The 27,962-nt window shown below is 24.3% G+C and overlaps 5 protein-coding genes across 15 annotated transcripts; 2 read left to right on the forward strand and 3 right to left on the reverse strand.

The window, feature by feature from the left end:
• The first annotated feature begins 1,550 nt into the window (after positions 1-1,550).
• On the forward strand, positions 1,551-3,344 carry LOC122711489 (putative mannose 6-phosphate receptor-like protein C530.09c). Of its 4 annotated transcripts, none has more exons than XM_043930302.1 (6): positions 1,551-1,748; positions 1,956-2,034; positions 2,132-2,210; positions 2,300-2,506; positions 2,607-2,813; positions 2,930-3,344. In XM_043930302.1, exons 2-6 carry the CDS (start codon positions 1,985-1,987, stop codon positions 2,984-2,986), a joined length of 600 nt encoding a protein of 199 aa, XP_043786237.1. In that variant the 5' UTR covers positions 1,551-1,748; positions 1,956-1,984; the 3' UTR covers positions 2,987-3,344. The 4 variants fall into 4 exon arrangements, with proteins under 4 accessions (XP_043786237.1, XP_043786235.1, XP_043786236.1 ...); XM_043930301.1 differs by having other exon boundaries at positions 1,552-1,748; positions 2,108-2,210; XM_043930300.1 differs by having other exon boundaries at positions 1,551-2,034.
• Positions 3,345-3,379: 35 nt separating this feature from the next.
• Positions 3,380-6,553, reverse strand: LOC122711418 (D-3-phosphoglycerate dehydrogenase). Of its 2 annotated transcripts, none has more exons than XM_043930178.1 (7): positions 6,440-6,553; positions 5,889-6,029; positions 5,224-5,375; positions 4,796-5,148; positions 4,480-4,698; positions 3,976-4,413; positions 3,380-3,920 (listed from the first exon to the last, which is right to left on the reverse strand). In XM_043930178.1, the coding sequence occupies exons 2-7, from the start codon at positions 6,021-6,023 to the stop codon at positions 3,676-3,678; spliced, it is 1,542 nt and encodes a 513-aa protein (XP_043786113.1). In that variant the 5' UTR covers positions 6,024-6,029; positions 6,440-6,553; the 3' UTR covers positions 3,380-3,675. The 2 variants fall into 2 exon arrangements, with proteins under 2 accessions (XP_043786113.1, XP_043786114.1); XM_043930179.1 differs by having other exon boundaries at positions 5,889-6,024; positions 6,440-6,520.
• An 8,867-nt stretch (positions 6,554-15,420) lies between these two features.
• LOC122711433 (sodium-independent sulfate anion transporter-like) lies at positions 15,421-18,639 on the forward strand. 3 transcript variants are annotated; one of them, XM_043930221.1, is made up of 11 exons: positions 15,421-15,776; positions 15,888-16,069; positions 16,159-16,354; positions 16,448-16,668; positions 16,798-16,942; positions 17,074-17,238; positions 17,480-17,641; positions 17,803-17,943; positions 18,070-18,158; positions 18,223-18,384; positions 18,491-18,639. In XM_043930221.1, the coding sequence occupies exons 1-11, from the start codon at positions 15,740-15,742 to the stop codon at positions 18,599-18,601; spliced, it is 1,611 nt and encodes a 536-aa protein (XP_043786156.1). In that variant the 5' UTR covers positions 15,421-15,739; the 3' UTR covers positions 18,602-18,639. The 3 variants fall into 3 exon arrangements, with proteins under 3 accessions (XP_043786156.1, XP_043786155.1, XP_043786157.1); XM_043930220.1 differs by having other exon boundaries at positions 15,422-15,776; positions 18,013-18,158; XM_043930222.1 differs by lacking the exon at positions 15,421-15,776 and having other exon boundaries at positions 15,891-16,031; positions 18,013-18,158.
• Positions 18,640-18,959: 320 nt separating this feature from the next.
• On the reverse strand, positions 18,960-20,369 carry LOC122711434. Its single transcript, XM_043930223.1, has 3 exons — positions 20,153-20,369; positions 19,439-19,570; positions 18,960-19,274 (listed from the first exon to the last, which is right to left on the reverse strand). Exons 1-3 carry the CDS (start codon positions 20,306-20,308, stop codon positions 19,071-19,073), a joined length of 492 nt encoding a protein of 163 aa, XP_043786158.1. The 5' UTR covers positions 20,309-20,369; the 3' UTR covers positions 18,960-19,070.
• Positions 20,370-21,405: 1,036 nt separating this feature from the next.
• Positions 21,406-25,758, reverse strand: LOC122711572 (autophagy-related protein 9A). 5 transcript variants are annotated; one of them, XM_043930468.1, is made up of 8 exons: positions 25,578-25,758; positions 24,712-24,816; positions 24,131-24,450; positions 23,597-24,051; positions 23,254-23,438; positions 22,207-23,154; positions 21,770-22,141; positions 21,406-21,652 (listed from the first exon to the last, which is right to left on the reverse strand). In XM_043930468.1, the coding sequence occupies exons 2-8, from the start codon at positions 24,763-24,765 to the stop codon at positions 21,467-21,469; spliced, it is 2,520 nt and encodes an 839-aa protein (XP_043786403.1). In that variant the 5' UTR covers positions 24,766-24,816; positions 25,578-25,758; the 3' UTR covers positions 21,406-21,466. The 5 variants fall into 5 exon arrangements, with proteins under 5 accessions (XP_043786403.1, XP_043786404.1, XP_043786405.1 ...); XM_043930469.1 differs by having other exon boundaries at positions 24,712-25,002; XM_043930470.1 differs by having other exon boundaries at positions 25,477-25,758.
• Positions 25,759-27,962: the final 2,204 nt, after the last annotated feature.

Here is a 27,962-nt window from a genome sequence, read left to right on the forward strand (position 1 = left end):
TATTCATAAATTTTTTAATTACTTTGAATTTATTGCTAGATTCATTTATGAATTAAATTATTCATGAATTAAAATTTATATCTGTATTTTTTATTATAATATAAAAATAATATCAATTTATGAAATTTATTTCTTTATATTACTATATTAAAAATTATAAATATTAATATTTATGTAACACAAATAACAAAATATCAAGAATTTAAGATCTGTAAAACTTTATGATCTGTAAAAATCTATAATTTTTAATATATTAGGCAAAGAAGAAATTAGAATCATAGAATTTCTGGATATATAAATCTTTATAAACTAAATAATATTAATATAAAAAATATTAATATAAATATTAATATAAAAAAAAGCAAATATTAGAATAAATACGGAGAAATTAAGGAATTAGCGCCATCTCTAGACTGTCATGAATAAAATAGTATAAACAAGAAAAAAAAAAAATAGGGATAGAACAAAAATTTAAGAATCAATACCATCTTTAAAACGGTATATATGAAATTAAATATGAACGAGAAAAGCAAATAATAAAAGAAGAGTAAAGATAAGATAAAATAGAATAGAAGTAACCATTAGCGTCATCTCTTAAAAAATTTTAGAAAATAATTCTTTTTCTAGTTCTTAAAAGATGGCATTAATGGTTACTTCTTATTCTATTTCTATCTTTTTCTAATATTTACTTTCTTTATCTTTATAAATTTAATCTATGGCATTCTAGAAATGGCATTGATTCTTTAATTTTTATTTTTTTTGTTTTTTTTTCACTATTAATATTTATTCATATATAATTATGACTAGAGATTATGATTAGAAAAAATATTGGATATCAATTGAATATATTTTATTTATTTATTTTATTTATTATTTCTCTTTGAAAACTACAATATGTTTTAATCTTTAATATAAAAGATTTATATATTTTCAGAATTATAATAAAATAACAATCTTATGTAGCTTATTTATATATAATATAGATATTTTGACATAAAGTATGATGACAGTATTTAATCTATTAATAAAAGAAATAAGAAGGAATTTTAAAATATTCTAAAAAAAAAAATGAATTTTCATTTGTCGAATCTATATATTATACTATACTACTATATTCACTATTTATGATCTTTTAAAACAGTTAATTAAAATAATAAATTGAATATAAGACACTAGAGATTTAATATTATTTAGTTTTATGAAAAAATATAAAAAAAAAAATTAAAAAATTTACAAATTAGTTTTCTAATTCAAGATTTAGAAGTTATTTACAAAATACATTTGACATTTGACATTTGCTATTTCATATTATTATTTTACTGTAGATTATCATTTAATTTTCATTTTTTATTTCATTGTATAATTTAAAAAGTTATTATTATATAACTATATATATTAATTACTTAATATAATAACTTAATTTATTAATAACTTATATATTAATTATAGACAAAAAAAATATTTAGATAAAAATTAATTTCAAATTAATCTTTACAGTTTAAATCTCGGATTGATTAGCAAAGTAATATTGATAATATCTATATTTATAAATAGATTTCATACGGATTTATCACTTTTTTGTCTCTACATATCTTTAGTAGATCTAACAATTATTTTAAATAGTATAATGCAATAGCATAATGTAATTATAATGATACAAAAAAGAAAAAAGAAAAGTAACTTTTAACCTGTTTGTAAAAATGAGTCTGATCTTAGTATCATTTAGATTGTTGTCGAATAGTTTTAAGGTTAGTAAATAAAAGTTTTTGTTTTATTTGAATGTTTTATATTTTTGGAAAAGAAATGTTGAAATTAATACCAATGATACCTTATATATGGTAATAGTGGTATAAGTGCTATAATTATGTATCAAAGATTATTAAGTATGATTGGGAAAAATGAAATATTACTCGTTGAGTTTTTTTTAATACTTTTTTGCAAACAAATATCTTCAGAATGTAGACAATTAACGGCTTGTTCGTGTATGTTTTCTAATGGACAAGGTTATAATTTGTCACCTCTGAGTAATTCAAGGTCAGTAGATTGAAAATTCTAACCTCTTTACATTTTACGCATTAATTTCTAATTAAAAATAAATATTTATTAGCTTAATAGCCACCGATGATTTCAGTAATTTCACTTTTTATTATCATCCTTGTATGAATACACCATTAGGCAATAAATCAACTGATTGTTATAAAGGTGTTTCTGTAAGTAAAATTCAAATTCATTAAAATAGCATAAATTTGTATTAAGTTTTATTGTCAATATTATTTAATATACTTCGTTTACATTCTAGTTATGTGCTGTACACGACAATCATACTTTTAGTCTAGGTAAAGCAGAAGAAACAAAAATAATTGTCGAAATAGATAATGCGAAACCGCCCGTTTTCATTCTTCGTAATGAAAATAATAGTATAACGACAATAGCTCTAGCTTGCTGTAATAATTTATGTGGTACTCATTTATATGTGGATTCTATCAATGTTGATAAGAATGAATACGTATGTTTTAAATTTTTTAATTCTAAAAATATATAATAATATAAAATAATATATTTTCCATTGTATGTTAAATATGCTTGCTTATATTTTCTTACTTCAGCATCTAATATTAACATCTTCTTATGCTTGTAAAACGACACAAATTAAAAGTCTTTCTACTGGTTCTATATTGCTTATCTATTTTTTTATATTAACTGGAATATATTTTATTGGAGGAACGATAATTTTAAAGTTTTTACGAGGAGCAACTGGTTGGGAAATGGTACCTAATCATGAATTTTGGCGGAATCTTCCTTCACTTGTTAAAGTAAGTGAGAATTTATATCATATTTTAATTGAATTTCTATCATATTCTGTTATTTTTTTTATATTAACATAATATAACTCATTATAAAATTAAAAAATTTTATTTTATTTTTACAGGATGGAGTTGTATTTACTTTTAATTGTTGTCGCTTAGACAGTTATGAAAGAATATAAAATTATATGATTATAATTTAAAATGCAATATAAATTTAAGAGATCATAAAAAGTACTCTTGTGGATTTAATTAGCCAATAAAACGCTAAAATAATTTTTTATTGTAAAATTATCAATGAATATATTCTTTAAGATATGTATATTTTTCAAAGATATAAAATGCTTATATGCAAATGTATATATGTGTATAACGCATTATGCATTCATAGTGTTTGATATTGTGTGAAAGTAGCTGAATATTTAATTATGTTACATACACATAATAATAATTTTATGATATGTAATATTTTATTAATGATTATTAATAATATAAAAATATAAATACTTATATATAAATTACATATACGGTCTTATATACATACACGTGTGCTTGCACACATATATATTTTTGTATATTTTTATTTTATAATACACGTGTATATATGAAAGATTTATAAAAATGTTTAAATATGTGCGATTGTGATGTTTTAAATAAAAACACAATCTATTGCGTTTTTACTTTCAATAAAATTAAACAATGCGCTATTTGTGCATCGATAATAGAGATATATCGGATATAACAAATAGAAATGACTTATATTAAATTTTAAAATACTGTGTTTTTTCTTTTTTATATAAAAATATAGAATAAATATATGCGATTTAATGTCACATATTTATCAAACCATTGTAATAAAAAAGCATTAATTTCAAAAGGATTCAATACCATTGACAGGTACAGAAACTTCTCGATCAGTTTGAATAATCATCCAACTTCCATTGATATTCAAGTTACAAATATTGATGTTTTTCAAGGAAAAAACGTTTACAATTTGCGCTAAATCTTGTATATTACTTGTTTGATATAAAGAAATGAAATCTCCTAAAGTTATTCCATCAGAAAACAATGCGTCATCTAATGAGAGTAACATCGGTTTGTTGTTACAAACGGTTCCTGCATAAAAATGAGAAATAAATCAATAATGCAATAATCTTTATTTCATTTTTACCTTTGATCCAATGACCCTCAGCTTGAATAACAATTGCTTCGATGTTCGTTGATTCTTCGTAGCTTCTTTTGATATCGATACCTATTTCTTGTGCTAATGTCGGTGCGTTGATCAAATTTAAACCATTTTTTGTTTGCCCTGATAAGATCCCAACAAGAACAGCTGTGTGAATGAATGTTTTTTTTTCCATTTCTTTATTGCCAATAATTTGATTATGTATGGTTATATTCAATTTTCCTTTCAAAATCCGACTGATCAAATTGCCTAATTTTTTCGATAATTCAATCCATGATGCGTTTTCATCTGACATAGCAGCGCTCAACATTGGAGCATTTACGATTCCGGTAATTATATATTCCGTTGATCTACCGGCTAACACCAAAAATTGTTGGGCTATTTCTTCGGCAACTCGTTGCTGAGCTTCCTCAGTACTTGCTCCTATACCATACAAAAAAAATTATTAATTTTTTGAAAAGGAATTTTATTTTATTTATCTTATTTTACCTAGATGAGGAGTAGAGATAACTTTAGGATGTGCAATTAATTCTAGAGTAACAGAGTTTTTTGGCGGTTCTTCTGTAAATACATCCAAAGCAGCGCCAGCACAGTGGCCCGATTTTAACGCATTCAATAATGCCTCTTCATCTACGATGCCACCACGAGCCACATTTATGATACGTACTCCCTTTTTACATTTCGCCAATGTTGTAGCATTGATTAAATCTAAAACAATTAGTAATTAATTATTAATAATAAACGATTTATTAAAAATTAAGAAACAATTATTTCGTAAATATTAGATAAAATTAAAAGATAGTACTTTTCGTTTGAGGAATAAGTGGTGTATGTACAGTAATATAATCAGCCACTGGCCATATCTCATCCAAAGAAAATTTCTCAACATCAAGATAGTCTGCGTCTTCAGATGTGAGTAGGGGGTCGAAGGCGATCACTCGCATTCCATATGCTTGCATCCTTCGTGTCACTTCACGTCCAATACGACCCATTCCAAGTACGGCAAGAGTTTTCTTGGATAATTCGAAACCGGAGTACAATTTTCTGTCCCATCTTCCGTCTTTTAATGATTGAACTGCTTGAGTAACATTACGCGCCAAATTAGAGATTAGAGCGCATGTTAATTCGCAAGCGCTAATGCTGTTTCCACCGGGAGTACTGAAAAAATTCAAATCGGTTAGTGTTTTCTTTTAAAGTTAAATAAAATTAAAAAGATAAAAAAAATGAGTATACTTCAATACAATGACTCCTTTTCGTGTGGCAGCTTCAAGATCGATGTTATCAACACCAGTACCAGCTCGGCCAACAACACGAAGGTTTGGACAACAAGCGAACACATCGGCAGTTACTTTTGTTTCTGATCGAACAATCAATCCTTCGTGATTCTGTTTTGAACATACGTATGTATATATATTATATAAATATGCAATTTTTTTTTTAATTATTTCGTTTCTTTTTTACGAATAAGTTATCATGGAGATTGCACATAACTGTGCATTCGCAGATGTATATACATGATAGAAGGGGAACTTGGGTAAAGTTAAGTACAACGACCCAATGAACCGGTATTCACATTCGCCAACTAAACTGGTTCTAGCCGGTTGAATCGACTAGAATGTAAGTGGTAATTTAGCGAGATTAAAAAATGAAAAGTGGAAGAAGGAAGAACGAGAAAGTTGAACTGTTACAGTTTAATACTATTGCTATTACATTTAAATTGAAATAAGTTGGTTTTGTCAATTGGTTTTTTCAAACAAAATAAAAAAATATAAAATAATTATAATGATTTCGCGATTTTTTGAAAATACTTGTTAATGTGAAATCGAAATATTTGCTAGGAGAAGAAAGACAAAAAGAGAAAAAGAAATAATTTAAATTAATATCAAATTTATACATACCTGTAGCTCTTTTATCAGTTTTTCCTTTGATAATTTACATTTGGTGGTAACTGAAATACCGTGACGAAGAAGTAACTCACCGCAACATGCGTCTACGGGATCGCTTATGAGAACGCTTCTAAGTGTGATTGACATGCTATCCTTGAATAAACAGAATTTAAGTATCTTGATTTCCGCTACTAATATATATCTTTTATTTTTATTTTTCATAATTCTATTTACATAAATTTCTTGTGTTTGATATATATATATATATATAACAACGAACCGATTGTTTTTATTTTACACGATTTGTTCTTATGTTCAAATTATTTATAAACTAAATTCCTTTTTTCTAACGTTTGATAATGATTTATATACTATTTAAGTAAAAACGATGAATTTGATTCTTAAGTAAATAATTATTAGTTATGTAAGTGAATGCGTAGAATATGCAGTATGAAAAATTGTAATGCATTTGCAACGCGATCAAAATGTAAAATAGTATAATGTTAATGTCATTCGTACATTCAATATGATCGATAGAAAAATGTTGATCGATTGACACATACCTTGAAGAAATGTTTTTCAATGTAGTTGAATATATATCTCTGACGATTCGTTGAAAACGAGCGTAAATTTCTACTGCTGCGTTCGGCAATCCAACCGTAAACTGTCTGTTCGTTGGTGATATATCTTCTTATAGTAGTGTCCCCACTCGGTCAGTGAAGCACGCATCTACCATCACTCATATATTTTGTTATTTTTGTTCAAATCATTATTGTTTCAAATAAAAAGGCGATTATCGATTTGGAAAGATTATTCGATTAATATGATAAATTTTTTACTATATAGTAGCACATATTTTATAAACTTTTTATTTGATAATAGAGAATAAATATGCATATTCTTTATAAAATCGATTGCTAAATTATTTTTTAATAGATTTAATTTTTATGACTTCAATTGAATATGAATTTTAAAGTAACTTTTGTTTAATAAGAAAACGATTATATTTATTACAATGATTATCACAGTCTAAGGTAATGATTTTCAGGTTAAAAAAAATTATTCTTATCGTTTATCGTTTTTAAATTCGTTTATGTTCATATTGTGTTTATGAATTCCTTTTCATTTTCATTAATTATTTCTGAAAAATTGAGAAAAAATACTTACGTTCGTGTTACACGTGCTTGATATACATCTACTGCAAACAGCAAAATATATTTTTCATTCTGGGGTCATCTAATGTTATGTGATGCAATTTCTGCTGGGGGTCTGATTTAGCAATAATAATAATTATTACATCGTTATCACGAGTTCTGGATTTGCTCAGCTCATTTATTTATTTTATTTTATTTTTTTTTTTCATTTTGCTTCTATTGTGAGATAAACCGCGAAACATTGCAAGTCTGATACATTTACGCGGCATCCAATTTACTTGAACTTTGAACATGTCAATCAATATTTTCCCATCGTCTTTCATTTTTTCAACTTTTTTTTAATTGTTTATTTTTATATTTCTTTGTCTATTTGCTTACGGCTTCTATTATCTTGCATTCGAAAATGTTTCAAAAATGTTTGCAAATGATAACAAATATAAGCGTATAATTTAAATAGTTATATTCTTTTTAATGAAAAATATTATCTTGATTGCAAAGTTTTTTTTTCTTATTCAATATCTATATATAATCAATTATACATATACATATAACTATATAAAAAAACTATATATAAATATAATAGTTTTTTTTTTATTAATAATTCTTGATATTAGTGGTAACTTATTATTAAAATTCATTTGTTTTTTAACAGCTATGATCTCATGATTATCGATTGAGATGCAAATGTCTTATTGAGAAATGATCAACCATTGTTTGATAAAATGCCTAGGGAGAAGTCGATGGACCGGAGTTAACCGGTTACTTAGCTGCGAACTCGTGACCCCAACTGATAACTTAAGAGGAAATAAAAAAAATGCAGATAATGCTCACATGATTCGACAGAAAGAAGGAAAAAGGAGAGAGTGGAAAAACGATGATGGATTGAAATGAACGAAGAGATAAACAGTGAATAAATGAGAAAGAAATTATATTGCATCTTAAATACTAAATGTCTATACAATATCTAACTGCGTTATTTAGATAATCCATGGACCTAGAAAAGGAATTTAAGTTTAGCTTTATAAATAAAAAAAATAAACTAAAGTCTTGCACTTTTTTATAATTTTAGTAAAATTACTCAACATTGAATATTTGTTTTATATAAAATTTTTATTACAATAATTCTTATTGAATATAGTGTATAATTTAATTTTTAGGTTAAAAATTATTTTATTGAACTTTGATATAGATAATAATTTTAATTTTAATTGATTATATAATTTTGATGCATTAACTGAAGAGAGAATTAATTTAAAATATAACAAAGCATCAAATTGAAATATTTGTCAAAGTTGAAAAGAAACGAAAAAAAAAGTTGCATGCAAGTTTCATGTGTAATGAATTGTAACAATATAATATTACTGATCTATTTTAACTCTGTTATAGTTTTCAAATTTTATAGCTTATTTTTTATTTTTTCAAATTTATAAATTCTTTAATAATAAGAAAATATAATTGAATTGAAAAAAAAATCAATATCAAAATACTTTATTATTAAATTATATGTATCTACGCAAACAATCGATAGAATATACGATAATATTTCCATATCATTTGACTATATCATTCTCCTTATTTTCATAAGGAAGTTTCAATTTCTAATGTTTCAATAATATTATTACGTTTTTGACCTAAATTAATATCTTGAAACAAGATATGTAGGATAACAAGATATATGGAAAATCAATTTTCTCGACATTTAAAATGGAATGATACAAAACATCGTATATTCCTTAATAAAATATTTATCGATTTTTACTTTTACTTTCTTTCCATTTCAATTATTGGATAATAATTGATCAATGTCATTTCATTAAAATTCTATTATAAATCTCGTTTTTAAATAAAATAAATTTCATTTTTTTTTTTCCATTATCATTCAATATGTATGATTTGATGTAGAAATCTTTTTGTCTGCTAAAACCACTTGTGCTAGTGCCAAATATGGATGATATGTTAACTTAATGCGAATTCCACGTAATTGGAAAACTCAACAATTCTGTTCTATTGATTCATCTTCTATTTCTTTATTTTAAAATTTTTTTTTTATATTTATTTTGCGAGAATAACCTTTAATCTTTTGATATAAATTTGTACTAGAAAATAATATTGAAATGACTATAATCTATTTTTATTTTATTTTTAGTATATATTCTTTTCTATATTCTTTTCTTTTTTTATATAGACTTCAGATCATGACAATGATATTATTATTATATTATATTATATTATTATATGATATATAATGACAAAAAAAAGAAATATAAAACAACATACACAAAGAAAATTAAAATATGGAAGAAAATGGAAGAAAATGTATATATTTGAATAAAAATAATTTCATTTTATATATTAAGAGAAAAATAAAGTAATAATTTCATATAGAAAAATTTTCGATTTATTTTAAAAGGATATTCTAATTTAATCATGAAAAATTTGTCAATGAAGCATATAAAAGAGTTTTGCAGCCAATAAATTAATTTCTTCAAATATTTGTTCTGTATCATATATATTATCATATTATATTGCAATTAAATTCTCGTTTAGTTTATTAGGAACTGAAATAAAATTAAATATAACAAATTATAAGGAAAAAGATTTATGTTCATTTTGTAATATTTGTGACGTGTTAATATAATTCTTTTAAGAAATTTTTTTATTTCTCTTCGAAAATTATATGAGAAAAAAGTATATAAAGAGTTTAAACAAGAGTTTGTATACGAAATAAAATTGGATAAGGTTAGAAGAGTGCTCAGATTCAACGTGCAATCATAATTCGAACTCTAGTGATGCTAGACTTGTTGCGACAAATTATACATGGTGAACATTCTCACCATAATGATCTATAACCGTAACATTCTAAAATTTAATTTTTTAATTTGATTATTATTCGATTTTTTTATACTTTAAGTATTTATATATATCCAATTAAATAAAATAAACTTATTATGTAAATATTTTAGAAGTCGAATCATTGAATGTAAACAAAATCACGTGACAAAATCTAGGGAAATCAGAGTTGCACTCAATATAATATAAGATATATAATATTAAGATATAAAATTACTTTTCGCACATAAATTTCTATAAATAGTTATTTGTTATCAATATAAACATAAACAATATAATAAAAAAGATAAATTGCTTCCAAGATAAAAATTTATAAATACAACTTATTTTCATGGAAATAAGCAATCAATATAGAAAAAAACTGGCATCAGTAACCGAAATATTTTACGTAATGATATAGTATATAAATCGATTCTGATATTGATTAGTTTGGTAACAAATATTGAAATTATTCGAAAGAAATTGAAGTTGCAATATCTGTCATGTGATTTGATTTGTTTATTTTTTTTTAAACGAAATATATGAGATCTATCTGGAATAAAAATTTATTCTTTTGAATATCTTAAAAATAAATCGCATAATCTTAATGTAATAATAATTTGAATTAAATTTTACTGTATGCATGTACATAATCATTGTTTTGTGCAATTCAATTATCAGTGAAATATTGTTGAATAAGTTTACATGTATTATGTGATTATCATGTCATTAATAATAATTGAATAAGATTTAAGTCTTAAAGAAACATTGTATAATTTAAGTTTGTTTTTTTACAAGATTTTTCTATAAGTTATAGTTTTTTCTAAATTGAAATCGCTATTGAATAAAAAAATTTCAAATTAGGAACAAAATATCAAATCATGATGGTGATTTTAAAAAGAAATTTTGCAAATTGTTTTGATATGAAAGATGATATGAAAGAAATAGTGAATTAAGTTTGTAAGTTTTGGATATTTTAGGATATTTTAAACTAAGAATTAAGAGATTATTCCCATATATGTTATGTTTAATAATAAATAATTCTTTTCCGAATAACCTCATATATGTAGTAATTATAGTATGATACATACCTTATCATACCATGTCTGATATAAAGTATATTTCTGCTTAATTTATGAACGTGATGAACACTATCGTCTTTGCTTTTAGCCGTTGAGCCTGATTCTCCAAGGTGCTACTTCGCCATAAACCGACGATAATTCTGTATAAAGGCAAGACATCAAGAGAAGTGGAAGTAAGTAAATAAAAATGAGATTTACCATATCTAATAGTATTTTGTTATACTTTTTGTTATTAGTTATATATATGATGGATATGATATATCCATTTTATTCATTAAATAATTTTTTGTGGTTTCAATATAGAAAAATTTTTGGCAAGCATAAACGGCTAAGTTCCAAACAATACCTATTGCGATTTATAATTGATTTCTAGTTTAATTTATACGGATTTGCATTTAATAAAATAAACAATAACTAAATATCATTCGATGCAAACTATTACTTAAATTAATATACTCGTTGTATAAGAGAAAGTATGAATGTGAGTTGTTAACTATTCATCAAATAATTTGTTAAAGTTTGGTATATGCAAAAAATATCGACGCAGAAATCAGGTATTGCCAAATTAATTAAAAAAAATTAATACTGCATAGTTGTCAAGAGAACACTATAAAGATCATCGTCAAATTATCTAAAATCAAATTTTATAAAAATATATTTCTGAATATATTTCATATGATCACTCTTATGTAATCGTATATTTATTAATATTTTCGAGCAATATATTATGAAAAGTTCGATTGTAGCATTTGTAAAATGAAGAGAAAACAGAGTTTAACGTAAAGAGTTTCATTATCAACTGAAAGCAGTGAGCGAATAAACAAAAGTATAATAAAGCTTCGATTAAACAAATCACTATTATTCATAATGTCAATCAGGATTTTAATTATTCTTAATCTTTTTCATAGACATAGAAAGAATTATAAGGCAGATAGAGTGGAAATATTCAATATTAGAAATGTATAAGAATTTGATTCTTATATATTTAAATTTAGATCGAGATAGTTCGATATATCGAAAAAAAATCGAGTCCGATTAGATCAAATCGGATTGGATCGATACTTGAAAACATTGAAATATTCGAAATATTAATTTTCAAGTATCAGAATTTTTAATTTTTGATTTTTGAGACATTTTATAGAAAAAACAATGCTATATTATAAAATCATAAGCTATATTATTTTCTTATTTTGTATATTAGATAACATTTTTCCAATTGTCATACAATAATTTATAATAATTACATTAAAAAAGTTAATCATTTTTTTTTCCAAATTTCGCTTATTCACTTGATTTATTCGCTCTTCTGATAATCGAAGTTCTATTGACATAAAATTCTGACATAAAAATAATTTCTGAATGACATGTCTTATGAAATTTTTTCTTTTGAAAACTTAATCTTCCTATTATGTTAAGATATAACCCAATCATAGTTTTAGATTAATATAATTTTTTAATATGAAATTTTTATTGAATGCAAATGTTGCTTTTTTCTTTTTATTAATTGTAACATACACAAATAAATTTTTAATAGATTTAAAAAAAAAACAATTATATCTGTTTCAGAGTTGGAATAAATTTTTACAAATATAATAAAAGGATTAATTAATTCTACTTTAGCATCGACATTTCATGAACACGAATATTTATTACAGAAATGAATTGAAATTTCGATTGAAGAACAGTTTTTATTGATTTACACCGATATTCGCGTTTTTTCATTTTGTCAAAAATTGAGAAAGAATACATTGGACACAATTGATACAAATCAATTTCATCATTGTATCAATCACAATATTTTGAGACTCAAGTAATAATCCAAGTGATCTAGATCAAGACGATCACTTACCGAGAAAGCAGAAAACGAAGACAATGGTATAAAGCATAATAAAAATTACTCTTATATCAATCCTGTCAAAAATGTACTCTTCATTTAGAGATATATCATACAAAGAAGTTTCGTTATCCATCAGCTTTTTTTATTATGAACTTCATGAATGATGATGTCACAGCTGTTGATCATTCTAAAATAAAATTGCAAAAAATACAAAATTATTAATTCTTAATATTTAAAATATAATTTGTTAAATATGAATTGCAATAATTAATTCCATCATGTCATTTTCGTTCTAATCATTTTTCTATTATTAAAAAATTTTTAAATTTTGAAAAATATATAAATAATTATACATTATATTTATAATGATACATCATTTTAAATTTCAAATATTACATTATAATTTAATATATTTTTTATCTATGTTCAACTATTATTAGATAAATCTATCATAAAATAGTTTATTAATAAGATACAGATATTTTTTGTATAAGTTGTAAATATTAATAGTATTTTTAGAAATATTAATATTATTTTTAAAAATATATCATTTTTAAACAAATTTCTAAATAAATTTTTTTTTATTGATTTTAGTTAAAATGAAAAGAAAAATAATAATAAAAAAATTCCAGTTTTTTATACGGAGAAAGAAAGAACAAGTTTTTTTTTTTATTATGCAGTATATTGCAGTATATTTTTGATTATGCTATACTTTTGACAATTGATCATTTCAAAAGAAGAAAACCACATTATAAAGAATTTATTAATCTTTAAATATTAATCAAGTTATGTAAGTAAATTTAATAAGCTGAAACAAAGATAAAATTAAAATTTGTATTATTTTGCATCCAATGTATGGTTTTTATCTTATTCTTCTTAGAAATATTATTTTATTTAATCTAAAGTATCATATTATATATATATTTAATATGTTAAAAAATACGTACTTATATATTAAATTATTTAAATATAATTCTATACTATTTTTTAAATTTAACTTTGACATTGTTTATGATACTATGAAAATTTAAATAATTTAATATTCTTATTCAAAAATTTATTCAAAAAGATACAAAGTATCATTATGAAAGTATCATAATATAGACAATACATATAGACAATTGTGACAATTTTTTCTGAGATTATTATTTTTAAAATATATATAATCTTCTATTTAATCCATAATATATTGTTCAACGATCGATTTTTGTTTTCGCGTATTAATCTAACATGTATTTAATTTTATCAACGATATCAGTTCAGTTAAATTCATACAAACAAAATATATAATTAATCAATTATACTTTTAATTTATATATGTTTCTATATACAAATAATTTCAATTATCATTGATTATTAATTGAAATAATTATGGATTGTTAAAATAATTAATAATGATATATTTAAAATTATAAATAAAAGAAAATAAATAGATAACTGAAAAGCAAAATGAATGATATTAATATAATCAATATAAATTTTATTGAAAAACACTGTTTTTATTTTATTACAAATTCAAAATATTCTGTAATATATATGCATTTCTGATATATTTTTTATGAAAATCATTAATATGCGTTATAAAATTTCAAGATACTCTGTGATGAATCTGTGTTTCTAATATATTTTTTTTATGAAAATCATTAATATTCATTATAAGATAATTATATTAATACAATAAATATATAATATACATAAATTAATATATTGGTACGTTTGGTTATACAATAAAAAATCTAGAATTGCAAGTTATGAAAATTTCAAAATTGTATAAACTGAATAAATCGCTTATTGTAATAAATTAATTTTGATAATTTATCGATGGATATTAAAAAAATAAGAATTAATTTAAATCACATAATTATAAATTAAATAGAATGCTGATGATGAATATTTTTTTTTATATTAAATGTTATATGATTACATTTAATTCTTTGTTTATAATTTTTATTATACTATTATCATTCATTATTAATGATATATAAGAAATGAATATTTTTTTATATTACTCTATGACTAATAGAAATTTTTAATCTAGTTTCTATCACATTACAGTAATCTTATTAATGATGAAATATTAAGAATTTTGTCCGATAATAATTTTATATAGGTTGATTATTAATGGAATTAATGAAATTGAATGTTAATATTTTTTTTTCTTTTGAATAATAATAGTTAACTAATTACGAAATTATAGTAACTAACATATAAAGTAATTAATATTAACATCTTTATTTTGCTTTATATTTTAGTACTGAAAACTGAAGACTTCCATTCATTCTTGCCAATTTGATCGAATATCCTTTTGCGCAGACATTTTCATTCTTTTTAATTTCTTTCAAATCATCAGAGAAATCATAAGTTGTTTGAATCATTAAAATTTAATTTTAAAAAATCATTAAAAAATCAGTATTGATAATTAAATGATTCTTTAAAAATAATGAATAGATATAATTAATGAAAAAATTATTATAACAAGAAAAGAAAAGAATTATAATGAAGATAACAGAAGGTAATATTAGAAGGTAATATTCAATATCTTGATAGCTTTAATAGTTATGATGATTGCTAAATCAAGTATTCGAGGAGTGGGAGTATCAGGATAAATACCGGCACTCGAAGCTTTTATAACTTCTTAGAGTAGCAACAGCATTTATTATAATCGACGACGTTATCGAATGATTGTGTTTTGTATCGAGCTCATGTTTCCTTATCATAAATAACTTCTTTTTGTATCATAATTATATTTGAGAACAACAAGAAATTTGAATATTTATTTTTCATTTTTTCATTGAAAGTATTTTTTATTTATCAAAATTATATTATCAAAATTTATTTGTAAATATTAAATATCACTCTAATAATAATGTGTACTAATAAATGTTATTTAAAATTGTAAATACACTATAGAAGTATAATAAGTTATTGTATTTAATATTTCACATAAAAATAATTTTAAATATGTTAAACAAGGCGAAGAACACGTTTTATCAGAAAAGTGAGTTTACATAATTTAATTTTGTGAAATATCGTTAGAAGATAAGGATTTAAATTTCTATTTTATCTTTTATTTCATTTTACAAACAAATTACTTATATATTTTTTTAAGTGTCTCAGTGTAACAAAAAATCTTGTTATGGATATATCAAACGAAGATTACCAATTTTATCGTGGGCAAAGGACTACAAATTCACATGGTTAGCGCAAGATGCATTAGCTGGCTTAACCGTTGGCCTTACAGCTATTCCACAAGGTATTGCTTACGCTATCGTTGCTAACTTAAGTCCCGAGGTAAATTAAAATGAAACGATATAACATATATCAATCATTGTATATTTACTTATTTGGCATTCACATTTTTTTTTAATTTTTTTTTCCAGTATGGATTATATGCATCTTTTATGGCCTCATTCGTATACATTGTTTTTGGTTCTTGTAAAAGTATTACTATTGGACCAACTGCTATTATGGCAACGATGGTGCAACCTTTGGTATCAAAATATGGTCCCGATATGGCTGTATTGCTTTCGTTTTTAAAGGGCTGTATGATAGCAATACTTGGATTACTTCATTTGGGTGAGCGATGAATTGATTTTTACTTATTTATTCCTCTTTTTTTATATATATATAAAGAGTGTATATAAAGAGTTTCAATCATATGGATTTTAGGTTTTCTGTTGGATTTCATTTCGTTACCCGTAATTACGGGTTTCACTGCAGCTGCGTCCATTAATATAGCTGCTTCACAAATTAAACCATTATTAGGTATCCCTGGTAGAAGCGAAGACTTGGTAGATGCATTAATCTCAGTATTTTCGAATTTTAATGACATTCGCTATCAAGATACGTCGCTAGGTGTTGCAACAATAATACTTTTGGTTTTATTAAAGGTATATTTGTATGCTTCATCGAAAATAAAGGATGAGTTAAGTGATACAAAGTCAAATTTAAATGATTTATTGTTATATAATTATAGATTTATTTGAAATTAAATTAATTTTTATTCGATTTTATTTAAGAATTTACCAGGGCGTCGAATTGGTAGCTGGCCACAGAAAATTGCTTGGGCTATTACTCTTGCACGTAATGCATTAGTGGTTATCATAGGTACTGTGACTGCCTATATTTTTTACACAAACAATGAAGAACCTTTCAAGCTAACTGGTAAGAGCAACATGATATTTGAAAAATTATATCATGAATATTTAATCATTTATTAAGTCATATGATAAACATTGCAAGTTATTCAATAAAAAAAACAAAGAAAAAAAATATAATATAATATTGCTTTATAGGATCGATGGGTAATGGATTACCACAGATTGGTTTACCACATTTTTCAATATCAGATGGAAATCGTACATACAATTTTCTTGAAACAATGGCTGCTATGGGAACAACACTTTTCTCTGTTCCGATTGTGTCTACGATTGAGCATATGGCGATAGCAAAAGCTTTTGGTATGCTATATCATTGACTGTTAGAATTCAACACGCAAGATATGGTGGCTGAATCAAAAATTATCCACATCAATAAATTCAAATTTGTTCAATTTTTCTTATTTAATTAATATTATTACTAATTACCATGTCGATTGCATAAAAAATAACTAGATCCAACCATTGATCTTTAATCATAAGAATTATACGGCTATACGACTTTATTTAATTATGATGAATATCTTTGAATAAATCGTTTTAGCAATGGGAAAATCTTTGGATGCAACACAGGAAATGTTCGCGTTAGGTTTGTGTAATATGTTTGGTTCATTCGTTCGATCAATGCCAATTACAGGTTCTTTCACAAGAACAGCTGTTAATCACTCATCCGGAGTTAAAACAACTTTGGGAGGTTTATTTACAGGTAAGTATATATACGATATCATCGAATTTATTATAGAAATTTTATTAAGTAAATAAAAAAGATATGCGTAAATTTGTCCTAATATATGATAATATGATATATATGATAAATGATTTCCTATAAATTATTTCTAATTTAATATCATAGTTCATTTCTTTCAGGTTGTCTTGTCTTACTCGCTTCTAGTTTGTTAACATCCACTTTTCGTTTTATTCCTAAAGCCACTTTAGCTGGTGTTATAATGTGTTCTATGTATTATATGCTCGACTTCAAAACATATGCATTAATATGGCGTGCTAAAAGTAGGTGAATTAGTATCGCGATAAACACAATTTAATTTTAAATTTATTAACATTACATTTGTTTTTCAGAAATTGATTTTCTACTGATGTTGATTACATTATTATTTTGTGTTTTTTATAAATTAGAATGGGGAATCATTATTGGTATAGTTTTGAATCTACTAATATTATTATATTTCTCTGCTCGACCTTCCGTCCATACCGAAATCGAACAGGTCAGATAAATGAATTAAATTTATTTTATTAATTGTGGAAAGAGAATGTATATTTTCTTTGTAGATAGAAGACAAAATCGCGATTCGTATTATTCCCGAAGAAAGTATTACATTCCCAGCAGCAGAATATTTTAGAGCCAGTATAATGCAACTTTCAGAAGAAAACTCGCTTAATGTTGTACTTGATTGTAAGAATGTAAAAAGAATCGATGTAACAGTTGCAAAGGTAAATGATGATTTGAAACTCTTATTAAAAAAAAATTCATTATTATATAATGAAAAACTTACATACATGATTTTTTGATAAAATCAAAATAATTGTTATTTTATAGAATCTTAAATTATTATCCAACGATCTACGACTTCGAGGACAAAATATTGTCTGTGAAAATTGTCCAAATAATATTGGAAATATATTAAAAACTGTTGCTCCAGATCTTTGAATATATACATGTACAAATTTATAAACTAATCCATGCAATCATGATTTTTATTTATTTTATAGATATGATATAAAGTATTTTAATATATATTTATATTTATATATATTTAATATATATTTTAATATATATTACAATATTTTAAATTAATGATGGATGATTGAAATATTATATAATATTATTATTATATTAATATATAAATGCTTATAAAAAATAATATTATTTATGATTATATCTATTTTATCTATATATCTATTCTAATAAAGAGATTTGAACGAATCTTATTTAAAAAGATATAATATTAATCAAACATCAGATCATATTTTAATCAAAAATTTCGAAGATAACAAATTCAAAAAGTTTAATCTACTATATGTATATAAATATGTTTATCGATAAATTAATCACTTTATCAACAATTTATGTACATAAAAAAAATATTATAGAGAATTATATTGCAATAGAGAATATATTAGATATTTGTTGTAATACCTGGATCAATTCGATGAGTATCTTCGAGATGTTTTTCCATTGTTTCGTTTCCTGATAGTATCCAGTAACAATATTTGCAATATCTTCGTCGATGACATTTTACGTGCGTAGACAATGATAAAAGTGTAGCTATTTGCTCGTGACAAAAATTGCATTCAAATTTCAAGGTTCGTTGTCCTGAAATCTATAATAAAAAAAATAATAAAAGGAAAATATATATACAATCACAAACATATCTATATTCTATTTTACTTATATTATATAATATTATTATTGATATACTTATATTTATACTTATATTTATATGCACATATTGTATTCATAGCAATTAAAAATGCAGTTACTTACATTTATTGTATTAACATTTTCGTTGTAATTGTTTTTTTCCGAAATAACAGCATATTGGGGCACTTTTGAATCAGTACTTTGTTTCTTTCTTAGTTGAAGTGGTAGTACAATTGGATATTTTCCTTCTTCCAACTATAAAAACATATTTTTTTTTTATAGTTTTATATTTTTATATTTCGAATTTGAAAAATAGATATCGTGCAGAAATTGTGTGACGCATATTACATATAATCATTATTATTGTTAATATTAAAAATAAATATTAAAAATATAACTAGTGTGAATTTAAGTGAAATTTCGTTAAAATTAAATACAAGAATTTATAGAGATTTGCGTAATTTATTAATATGAAGAATTTAGATTTCAAAATATTTTAAATAAAATATTTAATAAAACGCATAAAAAATATTTACAAGAAGTAATTGTTTGATCAACGAATATGTTAATATTTAACGTAATTTGTTAGAATTTCATTTCATCATTCCTTGAAAATTTTTCGCGGTTAAAAGACGCCATGTTTTAATGCACCAGTAGTGTCATCTTCATTTTAAACCATTAAAATTTGTATCTATTAAGTTTTTCAATTATATTTTAGTTAATAAATTAATATTCGATAATTCATTTTTAAATGCATTTATCATTAAAATAAACAATTATAATTCAAGTGAAGCAAACGCATCAAAGAGAAGATATACAAAGACTTTTGCAACTTGCCTTTCTGGAACTTTGAATTGGTGGGCGAATATCGTATACGAAGTCTTTTTTCGTCATCTTTTCGCTAATATTTCGGTTGCACCGTAAATTATATTTCATGGCGTCTCCTAATGTCCAATTTGTTGGTGAATTTCTATAACTTTGATGAGTGTTCATGTTTTATAAATAATATTTTTTCATCAGTCATATTTTTCGATAGTCTTTTGTTAAATTACATTTGTATACATATATGAACAAAAAAATTTCGTTTTTATGAAAATTATTATGTAACATATTTATTTTTTATATGTTATAATGGTAAATTACAAAGTATTCTTAAATTAATATCATCATTATTATTATTATTATTGTTTTTTTTTTAAAGTTTTTTTTATAGAATTATATTAAAATTTTTGTGAAATGGTTTCTTATTTTTTTCATTATATGTTGTTTTATTTGAAAGATTCTTAAAATATATGGATCGTAGCTGTTTGATCACGATAAGAATCTGTATTCATGAGTTATCGAATTCTAACGAAAAATAAACATAATAAATTAAGTTGTTATTAATTTATAAAATTTATGACTTATAAATTTTCGAAACATACAGTTTGCATTTTTAATGATTAGCTGCATTGTATAACAGTATTAAAAAAAAGAAATATATCTCAATATATCTTTTATAAGCGATTTTTTGCATATTGCAGCAATCATTAATATTCAGCCATCGTGCTTATCGAGAGTAACTATATTTTAATAAATAAATAATTCTTTATGCTATGGCGTGTGATTCACTTCATATGACTAGAGAATTGTGGCATTGAAAACTAGAGCTGATTTTATCACACGCAGACACACAGTGCATACATCCAAAAATATATTTTAGTATTTAGTTTCAAAAAAGAGAGAGAGAAAAAAGAATTAGTGTTTTATATTTACTATAATGAAATGTAAAAAGACTGAAATTTTTATTTCATAAATCTATGATAAGTGATTTCTATTTCATATTTCTATTATCATATTGTAATCCTTATGTTATAATGCAACATAATAATATTAAAAAATTTAGTACAATTTCAGGAAATATTTATAAGCATTTGATGCGCAAAATACACACACGTAGGCCTTTAGAATTAAAATAGGCATTTGAGATCGTTCATTTTCTAATCGAGTCTAATTAACGAATATTTCAATATTGTATTTACATCAATAACACAGATTCTTAAACGTTCAAGCTATTCTCTTGCTATAAAGTAAATCACGAGGACATCGTGTTGTAAAGCGAATTAAAATATTTTATTTTGTTAAAAGTGATGATATCACTGCACTTAAGATTCAGATGCTATCTAAATGAGTGTTTAAATTATATTTAAATTCTCTGTTATTTCTTATTGAAGAATCCTGATGTAAGAGCAAGGGTGCTCTTTCTTGTCTAACTTCAGGAAGGGTAGCAAGCTCTTGAACAGGACTTCGTTGCCATACACTTCTCATAGCCAATTCTTGATAGCCCCTTCTACGAACCTGTAATTTAGAATTATTTAATATTTATCATTTTTCTTAAGTTTTTTTATTGTTTTCCTTAGAATTTTTTTTTTTCTTTTAAAATAGTAAAGAATTAAATAGAGAAAAAAATCTTACTTGTCTATGATGAAGTTCATGCAGGTACAATGTAGATAGTGACATATCAGCAGCAATTAATTCCACTGGTATAGATAAATCAGTAGAAAATTCATGACTCGATACAAAGACAGAGGCGCCTAAAGATTGATTTGATATTTCTTGTTGTAACCCATACAATAATCCTTTTTCATTATGTACAGGACCTTCAGCTTTGCTTAAGCCACATTGAACTGCGTGCGGAAATATGTCTGATTTCATGTTCAACATTTCATTTCCGGAAGTACAAACAGAAGTGGTACAAGGTTGATTAGTAAACATAGTACTCGTGCTTGGCCCACTTGCTTGATTTACTATTGTGCTTCGAATTATGTTTGATATAATATCGTTGTACTGAAATAATTGAGCAAATTAAATTTAATGTCAATTTGATCTCAAATTAAAATCTAAACACTTACGCCTGGTCCTAAACCAGATAAACTATTTAAGCTTGCTAGAAGGGGATTGATTTCATGTCCGCCTCCATGTACATCTTTCTTTACTCTTTCTCTTAAGGCTGTGACAAAATTTTCAGCATGACTTGGTGGTTTCCATTCAGGATTCGTTAAGGTAAAATGTATAAGAGACAATTCCGTTTTCCCATCTTCTGCTTGAGTATACTGATCCGAAATAGGAATTTGAAGTTTCTCTGGATCTGTAGCATATTGATTATCATATTTCGCAGCCCGATCTGGGACAGGAATTTGAGCCGCTGTCTGCCACATTGGATTTCCATGTTTTCGCACATCCATTTGTGCAAAACTACAAACATCTCCAACTCCTGTGACTTCGATTGTAAAATTACGATAGAAGTCAACAATATCTAAGGCTCGTTGTCTCATACGAAAACATAGAATAAACGGTGTAACCAAAGGGGAAATTAGTTCTTCTAAAAGATGGACTGCACGATATTGAAATAATTGTGCTACTTCTGCTCTTGTAGTTTGAGTATGAGCATGACCTCGCCAACTATCAGGTCTATAATGTGTATGTGCTAGAACAGCGGTTAAAAGAGTCTCCGGACACCACACTAAATTTTCATCAGGTATAAATGCTCTTGCGCCTGCTACTATTGCACCTAGTATGGTTATAGTAGTCAATACATGTTCCACCGTTAGTACATCTTCATCATATACTGTTAATATTAATAAAACTGCCAATATACTTCCAGCCACAAAAGCAACATTCTTTGCAATAACTGTCATAATAGGAGATGTAAACATGCTCATATATTTCGAGGCAGGACGGTACGCACGATTTAAGCGGGCATTTAATTCATGATCGAGTTCGTTGAAATGACGAAGATACAATCGACCGTATAAAGACCACATTCTTGTACCTAAAGTTCCTGGTTCTCGCTTGATGATCTGTTCGAGACAGAAATATTTTCCAATACGATTATTCCTACGACACGAAATATATATATCGAGTGGGAAATTTATCGCGATTTAAATAAAATTACTCACCTCACCGTAATTAAAAAACGAATAGAGTATCTGCCATAATAAAATTAATGGGCAAAGTAGAAAATTTACAATTCCAACCCATAAAATATGTTTAGATAAAGCTCTTGCAAGCTCTTGTCTTTTATTTAATTTTTTATAGTCTTCTTTAAGATGCCAATTATTTTCAAATGGAGACCATGGTCCCCCTGTATATAAGAATAATTTATAGCAAACTGGCAAATTTAACTAATATATATAATATTTATTATATAAATATATATATATATATTTATATATATAATATATAATATATTATATATTTATTATATAATATTATATAATTATATAAATATTTAATGCTTACAAAACAAAAGTAATTCCATATTGTATTTTAATCCTCTTGTCAGGAAAATAATTTCTCCTATAATAGGGACTTTAAGTCGAATTGGTAACAAGGATTTATTGATCATAGCCACCATATAATTTTTAAATCTTAATATTCTATGATATATATCTAATTCTGTAAGCTCTCTTTTATGAATGCACATTTCTTGTTCTTTTTGCACTTCTCTGACACGCTTTTGTATTTCATGCCATGTAAGATTGTCCAGATCGCAGTCTTCAATTTTCAGCGCGGTGTTAAAAAAAAGCTTTATGTCCCAAAACTGCGTGCAATGATACAAAACTTTTACCAATCGCAAGATCCAAAATATTGCAGCTACTAAAATACAGATCCAAGTAATCAGACCCATAGATGCTACACATTCGCTCGTTGATAAAATTACGTCACTTATCGAAATTTTTCTTTCCTTTCCGTTCCTGGAATTATATCAATCTCATCAATCTGAATCTTCTTACCATATCAATAATTATATTAATATTTTTAACAAAATCTCACTTAAACAATAGAGAATAATTGATGCAGTGAAAAAGGAAAGTTGAAAAAGTAACTACAAAAATGAATTGTCCTAGTTCAAGCGCTTCTTGAAGTATCATACAAGCAAATCCATGTTTTTGATGATAATGGTACATTCTTGTAAAAAATGAATCTAAATCTTCAACATGATTCCATCTTGCTTTATTTCCTTCTGGTACTACATGTATCATAACACCAGATTCCTGTGGTGTTTCTTCATGTTCATCATCATCTTCTCCATCCTCTTCTTCTCCATCATATGGCTCCATACGTTGATAGCTGCCATCCAATACCGTTGTCATCTAGAAATATTATCTTTTTAAATTTATTATTAAATATTTCATGAATATAGCAAAAAATTTATATAATATTTGATAATAAATTAAAAAAAAAATTTTAAATCAATGCAAAAAATAGAATCATCATTTTTGAAAGAATATGAAAGCAAACTAGTTAATATGAAAGCAAATTAGTTAAAAATAATATTGAAAAAATAATAAAAACAACAAAATATATGTGACAAATACATCATAATAAATATCATCTTAAGAATATAATCTTACCGTTTTTGCTCGTCGGTTTGGCTCTACACAAGTAATGACAGTTTCTCGTTTCATTCTCACATGTCATTAAGAATAATTAACTACCGGTTGACGGTTGCTCCACATCTAAAATGTAAGGTACCCACCAAATGAACTTGTTAAAGCCATATAAAATGCATTTATATTTGTCTATTAGTTTGCATATTGCATTTCATTTTTATTATTATATATATTGAAAGGAATGAAACTTTTGTGAACTCTTCTTTGTCTTCTATTGATTCTTTGTTCATCACTTGACAATTCTTCTCTTATCTAAAGATTGCATCAATGTTTTTTAATCAATTATAAATTCACTCTTGAATCATATTTTTATAAGTATGTGCTTTGTATCAATGAAGATACTAATATTTAAAAAAAAAATTGTTAATCATTATATTTTCATTTAATTTTTTTGGAAGCATTTGAATGAAATTAATATCATGCAAAAAATATTAAAATATTCGCATCGCTGATATTGAAAAATTAGAAATGTACATACATACGTACATATATATATACATGTACAACAGTAAAGTTTAGATATATTAAAAGAATTAAGAGATTGAACGATCATTGAATGTGTCATAAAAATTGGACTTGCACTTCGATAAAAGGATTTTGTATTCAATTTTTTATGTTTTACGAGATGAAATCTTTCCGATTTTATAAAATTATCAATATAAGCCTAGCTTACGATGTATCGCGTTTGTGCATCAAGCATCACTTTTGTCTATGCTTTTGGCTGACCTTTATTCGACGAAAATAGAAGCGTCGTAGACGCTGCAGCGAAAGCGATAGGAATGTTTGGTAACACAGCTGATCTCCATAAACAAAGCATCCTGTCGTACCTTCGTTTTTGGCGACTTTTGTCCCACTTTCCAAATTGATACGTGTTTATTATTATCAGCTGCAAACTCATGAATCCTCACTTACATATTGACCGAAATACGAACAATTATTTACTACTAATTTAGATATTTAATTGTTAAAAGCATTCCACCAATTCCCCGTGTATCACCATCTTTACTGAATTTTACTTCTATTTGTAGTCTACTTTATTCTGCTAGTCACGAACCGTACGTTGATTTTAGGAAGTAAATCTAGTTGAACAGCTAATAAAAACAATTTCCTTGTTAACATTTATCGATTATATTTTATTTTGAAAAATTCTTTAAAATAAATGCTTTATGTAATAAATTTATTTTTTTATTTTATAAAATCTCAAAAGTTTAAAGTAAAAATGAAATTTAGTATATATTTATAAATATAATATAATATAATTTGAAAATTTAAATCATTGATCTATGGCACTCATGTACCTCTCTCCACTCAGTAATCATTCTTGGCAGGCAAGATGTGCGCTATCAGCAGTATCAATAATAGCAAAAGTAACTATCTGTAAATAAACTTTAAATGAATATATTTATATAATTTGAATCATGTTCGTAATTTTTATTACAACACAATTAAAATTAATATTAAAATCAAATTAAAATCAATCTGATATTTTTTTATAAAAATAAATTTATCAATTCTTCTAAACTAAAATTTTCTAATAATTAAATTATTTTCAAAAATACTCAAAAGATGGCACTGATATTTAATTCTTATTTTATCTTATCCTACTTTTGAAAAAATATCTCCTACACTCAAAAGATGGCGTTGATTTCTTAATTTTTAATTTATTTCTGTTTTTCTCTCACTATTTATAATTTTACTCTTACTTTTTTTGGTTGCACTTGACGTGAAACTAGATAAGATATGGAATGTCAATTGAATATACTTTCATCATTTCTTTTTCAAAACTATAATATATTTTAATTAACATAAAATATAGATATTATATTCTCAATTTTATAATATATTTCTAAGGCGATAACTTGTAATACACATATATATATATATATATATAAAACATATTTATATAAATTATTTTATATTAGTTTATTCATTTAGTTTTTTTAAATTTTTCTTAATTTTTATATTTTCCTATTTGATGACAGCGTTTACAATGATGATACTATTGGAATCATTGATACTATTGGAATATTTTTCTAATATTATTATTAGATATTTAATATTATTAAAATTTTGTTCAGATATTGGATGAGAAAAATGCAATAGATATGATAATTATAAATTTATAAATATTTCATGAACTGAGAATGGTTAGTATATCGTATATTCTATATTATATTATATTATATTATATTATATGCATGGTTAAGCTATAAAACTGTGTGATTTTGATTTCACAATTAAATTATTATTTGGGATTATAATTTTCTCTCTGTTATTAAATAATAACTACGAATAATAATATTATTAATTGTATTATCAAATTAAATAATGGTAATAATTGGTTAAAAAATAATTATATTATCAAATATAATAATGGTATCATTCATATATGAATGCATTTATGCATTATCATATATATTATTTCTTTAAATTGTATATATTGTATATATAATGTTAATTATATATACATAAAATTTTTGGAAAATCGAATTTCTAAATGTCTAAACAAATATAAAAGTTGATGTATAAAAATGTATGATTGTTATTAAATTATAAACAATTTAAATTTCTATTAAATAAAATAAGTCAGACAATAATATAAGAGAGATAGAGCTATTTCATTATATCTATTTTATTTTGTTAACATAAATATCAATTGTTTATCAATTTAATAAATAAGTCTCAATCGACATTTTTGCGTTTTTGTGTTTATTTTGGTCTTTTGAAAAATTTAAAGATATGAATATATTAATATTCTATTATATTATATTAATATTATATAATATTATATTAATATATATTATATATTTTTTTAATTATTTCAAATATTTAATTTTCGTTTACTCTAATAAGAAAAAAAAAAGATTACACGCACAATCGCGAAATAGTGAAAGATAATTGAAAGTAAAGAATGAAATCAAATAATTAGGGATTATTTTTTGTCTTCTTTCTTCAATGGTAAATTATATAAAAAAAAAATCATATATCATATATATCATATATATTAAACGAACTGTTTCAAAATATAATAATTAATCTGTTTTGACAAATTCTGCTTAAGAATTTATTTTGATATTCTATTAATATATTCTGTTGGATTATGTCCAACTATTTTTTTTCTATTTAGATATATATTAAATATATATTTTTTCAGGATTTTTTTTTAATTAAGTAGATATCAGGAGGTATTCTGGACAAATATACATAGAAAT

Source organism: Apis laboriosa, unplaced genomic scaffold (assembly GCF_014066325.1).
Source record: "Apis laboriosa isolate Shangri-la unplaced genomic scaffold, ASM1406632v1 scaffold170_cov151, whole genome shotgun sequence".
Lineage (NCBI taxonomy): Eukaryota > Metazoa > Arthropoda > Insecta > Hymenoptera > Apidae > Apis > Apis laboriosa.

Coding starts and splice junctions, on each gene's coding strand:
- LOC122711489 (XM_043930299.1), top strand. CDS start 1,865: ATGTATCAAAGATTATTAAGTATGATTGGGAAAAATGAAATATTACTC. Junction 2,211..2,299: donor ATTGTTATAAAGGTGTTTCT/GTAAGTAAAATT, acceptor TTTACATTCTAG/TTATGTGCTGTACACGACAA. Junction 2,507..2,606: donor ATGTTGATAAGAATGAATAC/GTATGTTTTAAA, acceptor TTCTTACTTCAG/CATCTAATATTAACATCTTC.
- LOC122711418 (XM_043930178.1), bottom strand. CDS start 6,023: ATGTCAATCACACTTAGAAGCGTTCTCATAAGCGATCCCGTAGACGCA. Junction 5,149..5,223: donor AAAGGAGTCATTGTATTGAA/GTATACTCATTT, acceptor GAATTTTTTCAG/TACTCCCGGTGGAAACAGCA. Junction 3,921..3,975: donor TGAGGGTCATTGGATCAAAG/GTAAAAATGAAA, acceptor ATTTTTATGCAG/GAACCGTTTGTAACAACAAA.
- LOC122711433 (XM_043930220.1), top strand. CDS start 15,740: ATGTTAAACAAGGCGAAGAACACGTTTTATCAGAAAA. Junction 16,070..16,158: donor TTGCTAACTTAAGTCCCGAG/GTAAATTAAAAT, acceptor TTTTTTTTCCAG/TATGGATTATATGCATCTTT. Junction 18,385..18,490: donor TCGATGTAACAGTTGCAAAG/GTAAATGATGAT, acceptor GTTATTTTATAG/AATCTTAAATTATTATCCAA.
- LOC122711434 (XM_043930223.1), bottom strand. CDS start 20,308: ATGAACACTCATCAAAGTTATAGAAATTCACCAACAAATTGGACATTA. Junction 19,571..20,152: donor CAATTCAAAGTTCCAGAAAG/GCAAGTTGCAAA, acceptor ATGTTTTTATAG/TTGGAAGAAGGAAAATATCC. Junction 19,275..19,438: donor AAAATGTTAATACAATAAAT/GTAAGTAACTGC, acceptor TTTTTATTATAG/ATTTCAGGACAACGAACCTT.
- LOC122711572 (XM_043930468.1), bottom strand. CDS start 24,765: ATGAAACGAGAAACTGTCATTACTTGTGTAGAGCCAAACCGACGAGCA. Junction 23,439..23,596: donor TATGGAATTACTTTTGTTTT/GTAAGCATTAAA, acceptor TCTTATATACAG/GGGGACCATGGTCTCCATTT. Junction 22,142..22,206: donor TATCTGGTTTAGGACCAGGC/GTAAGTGTTTAG, acceptor CAATTATTTCAG/TACAACGATATTATATCAAA.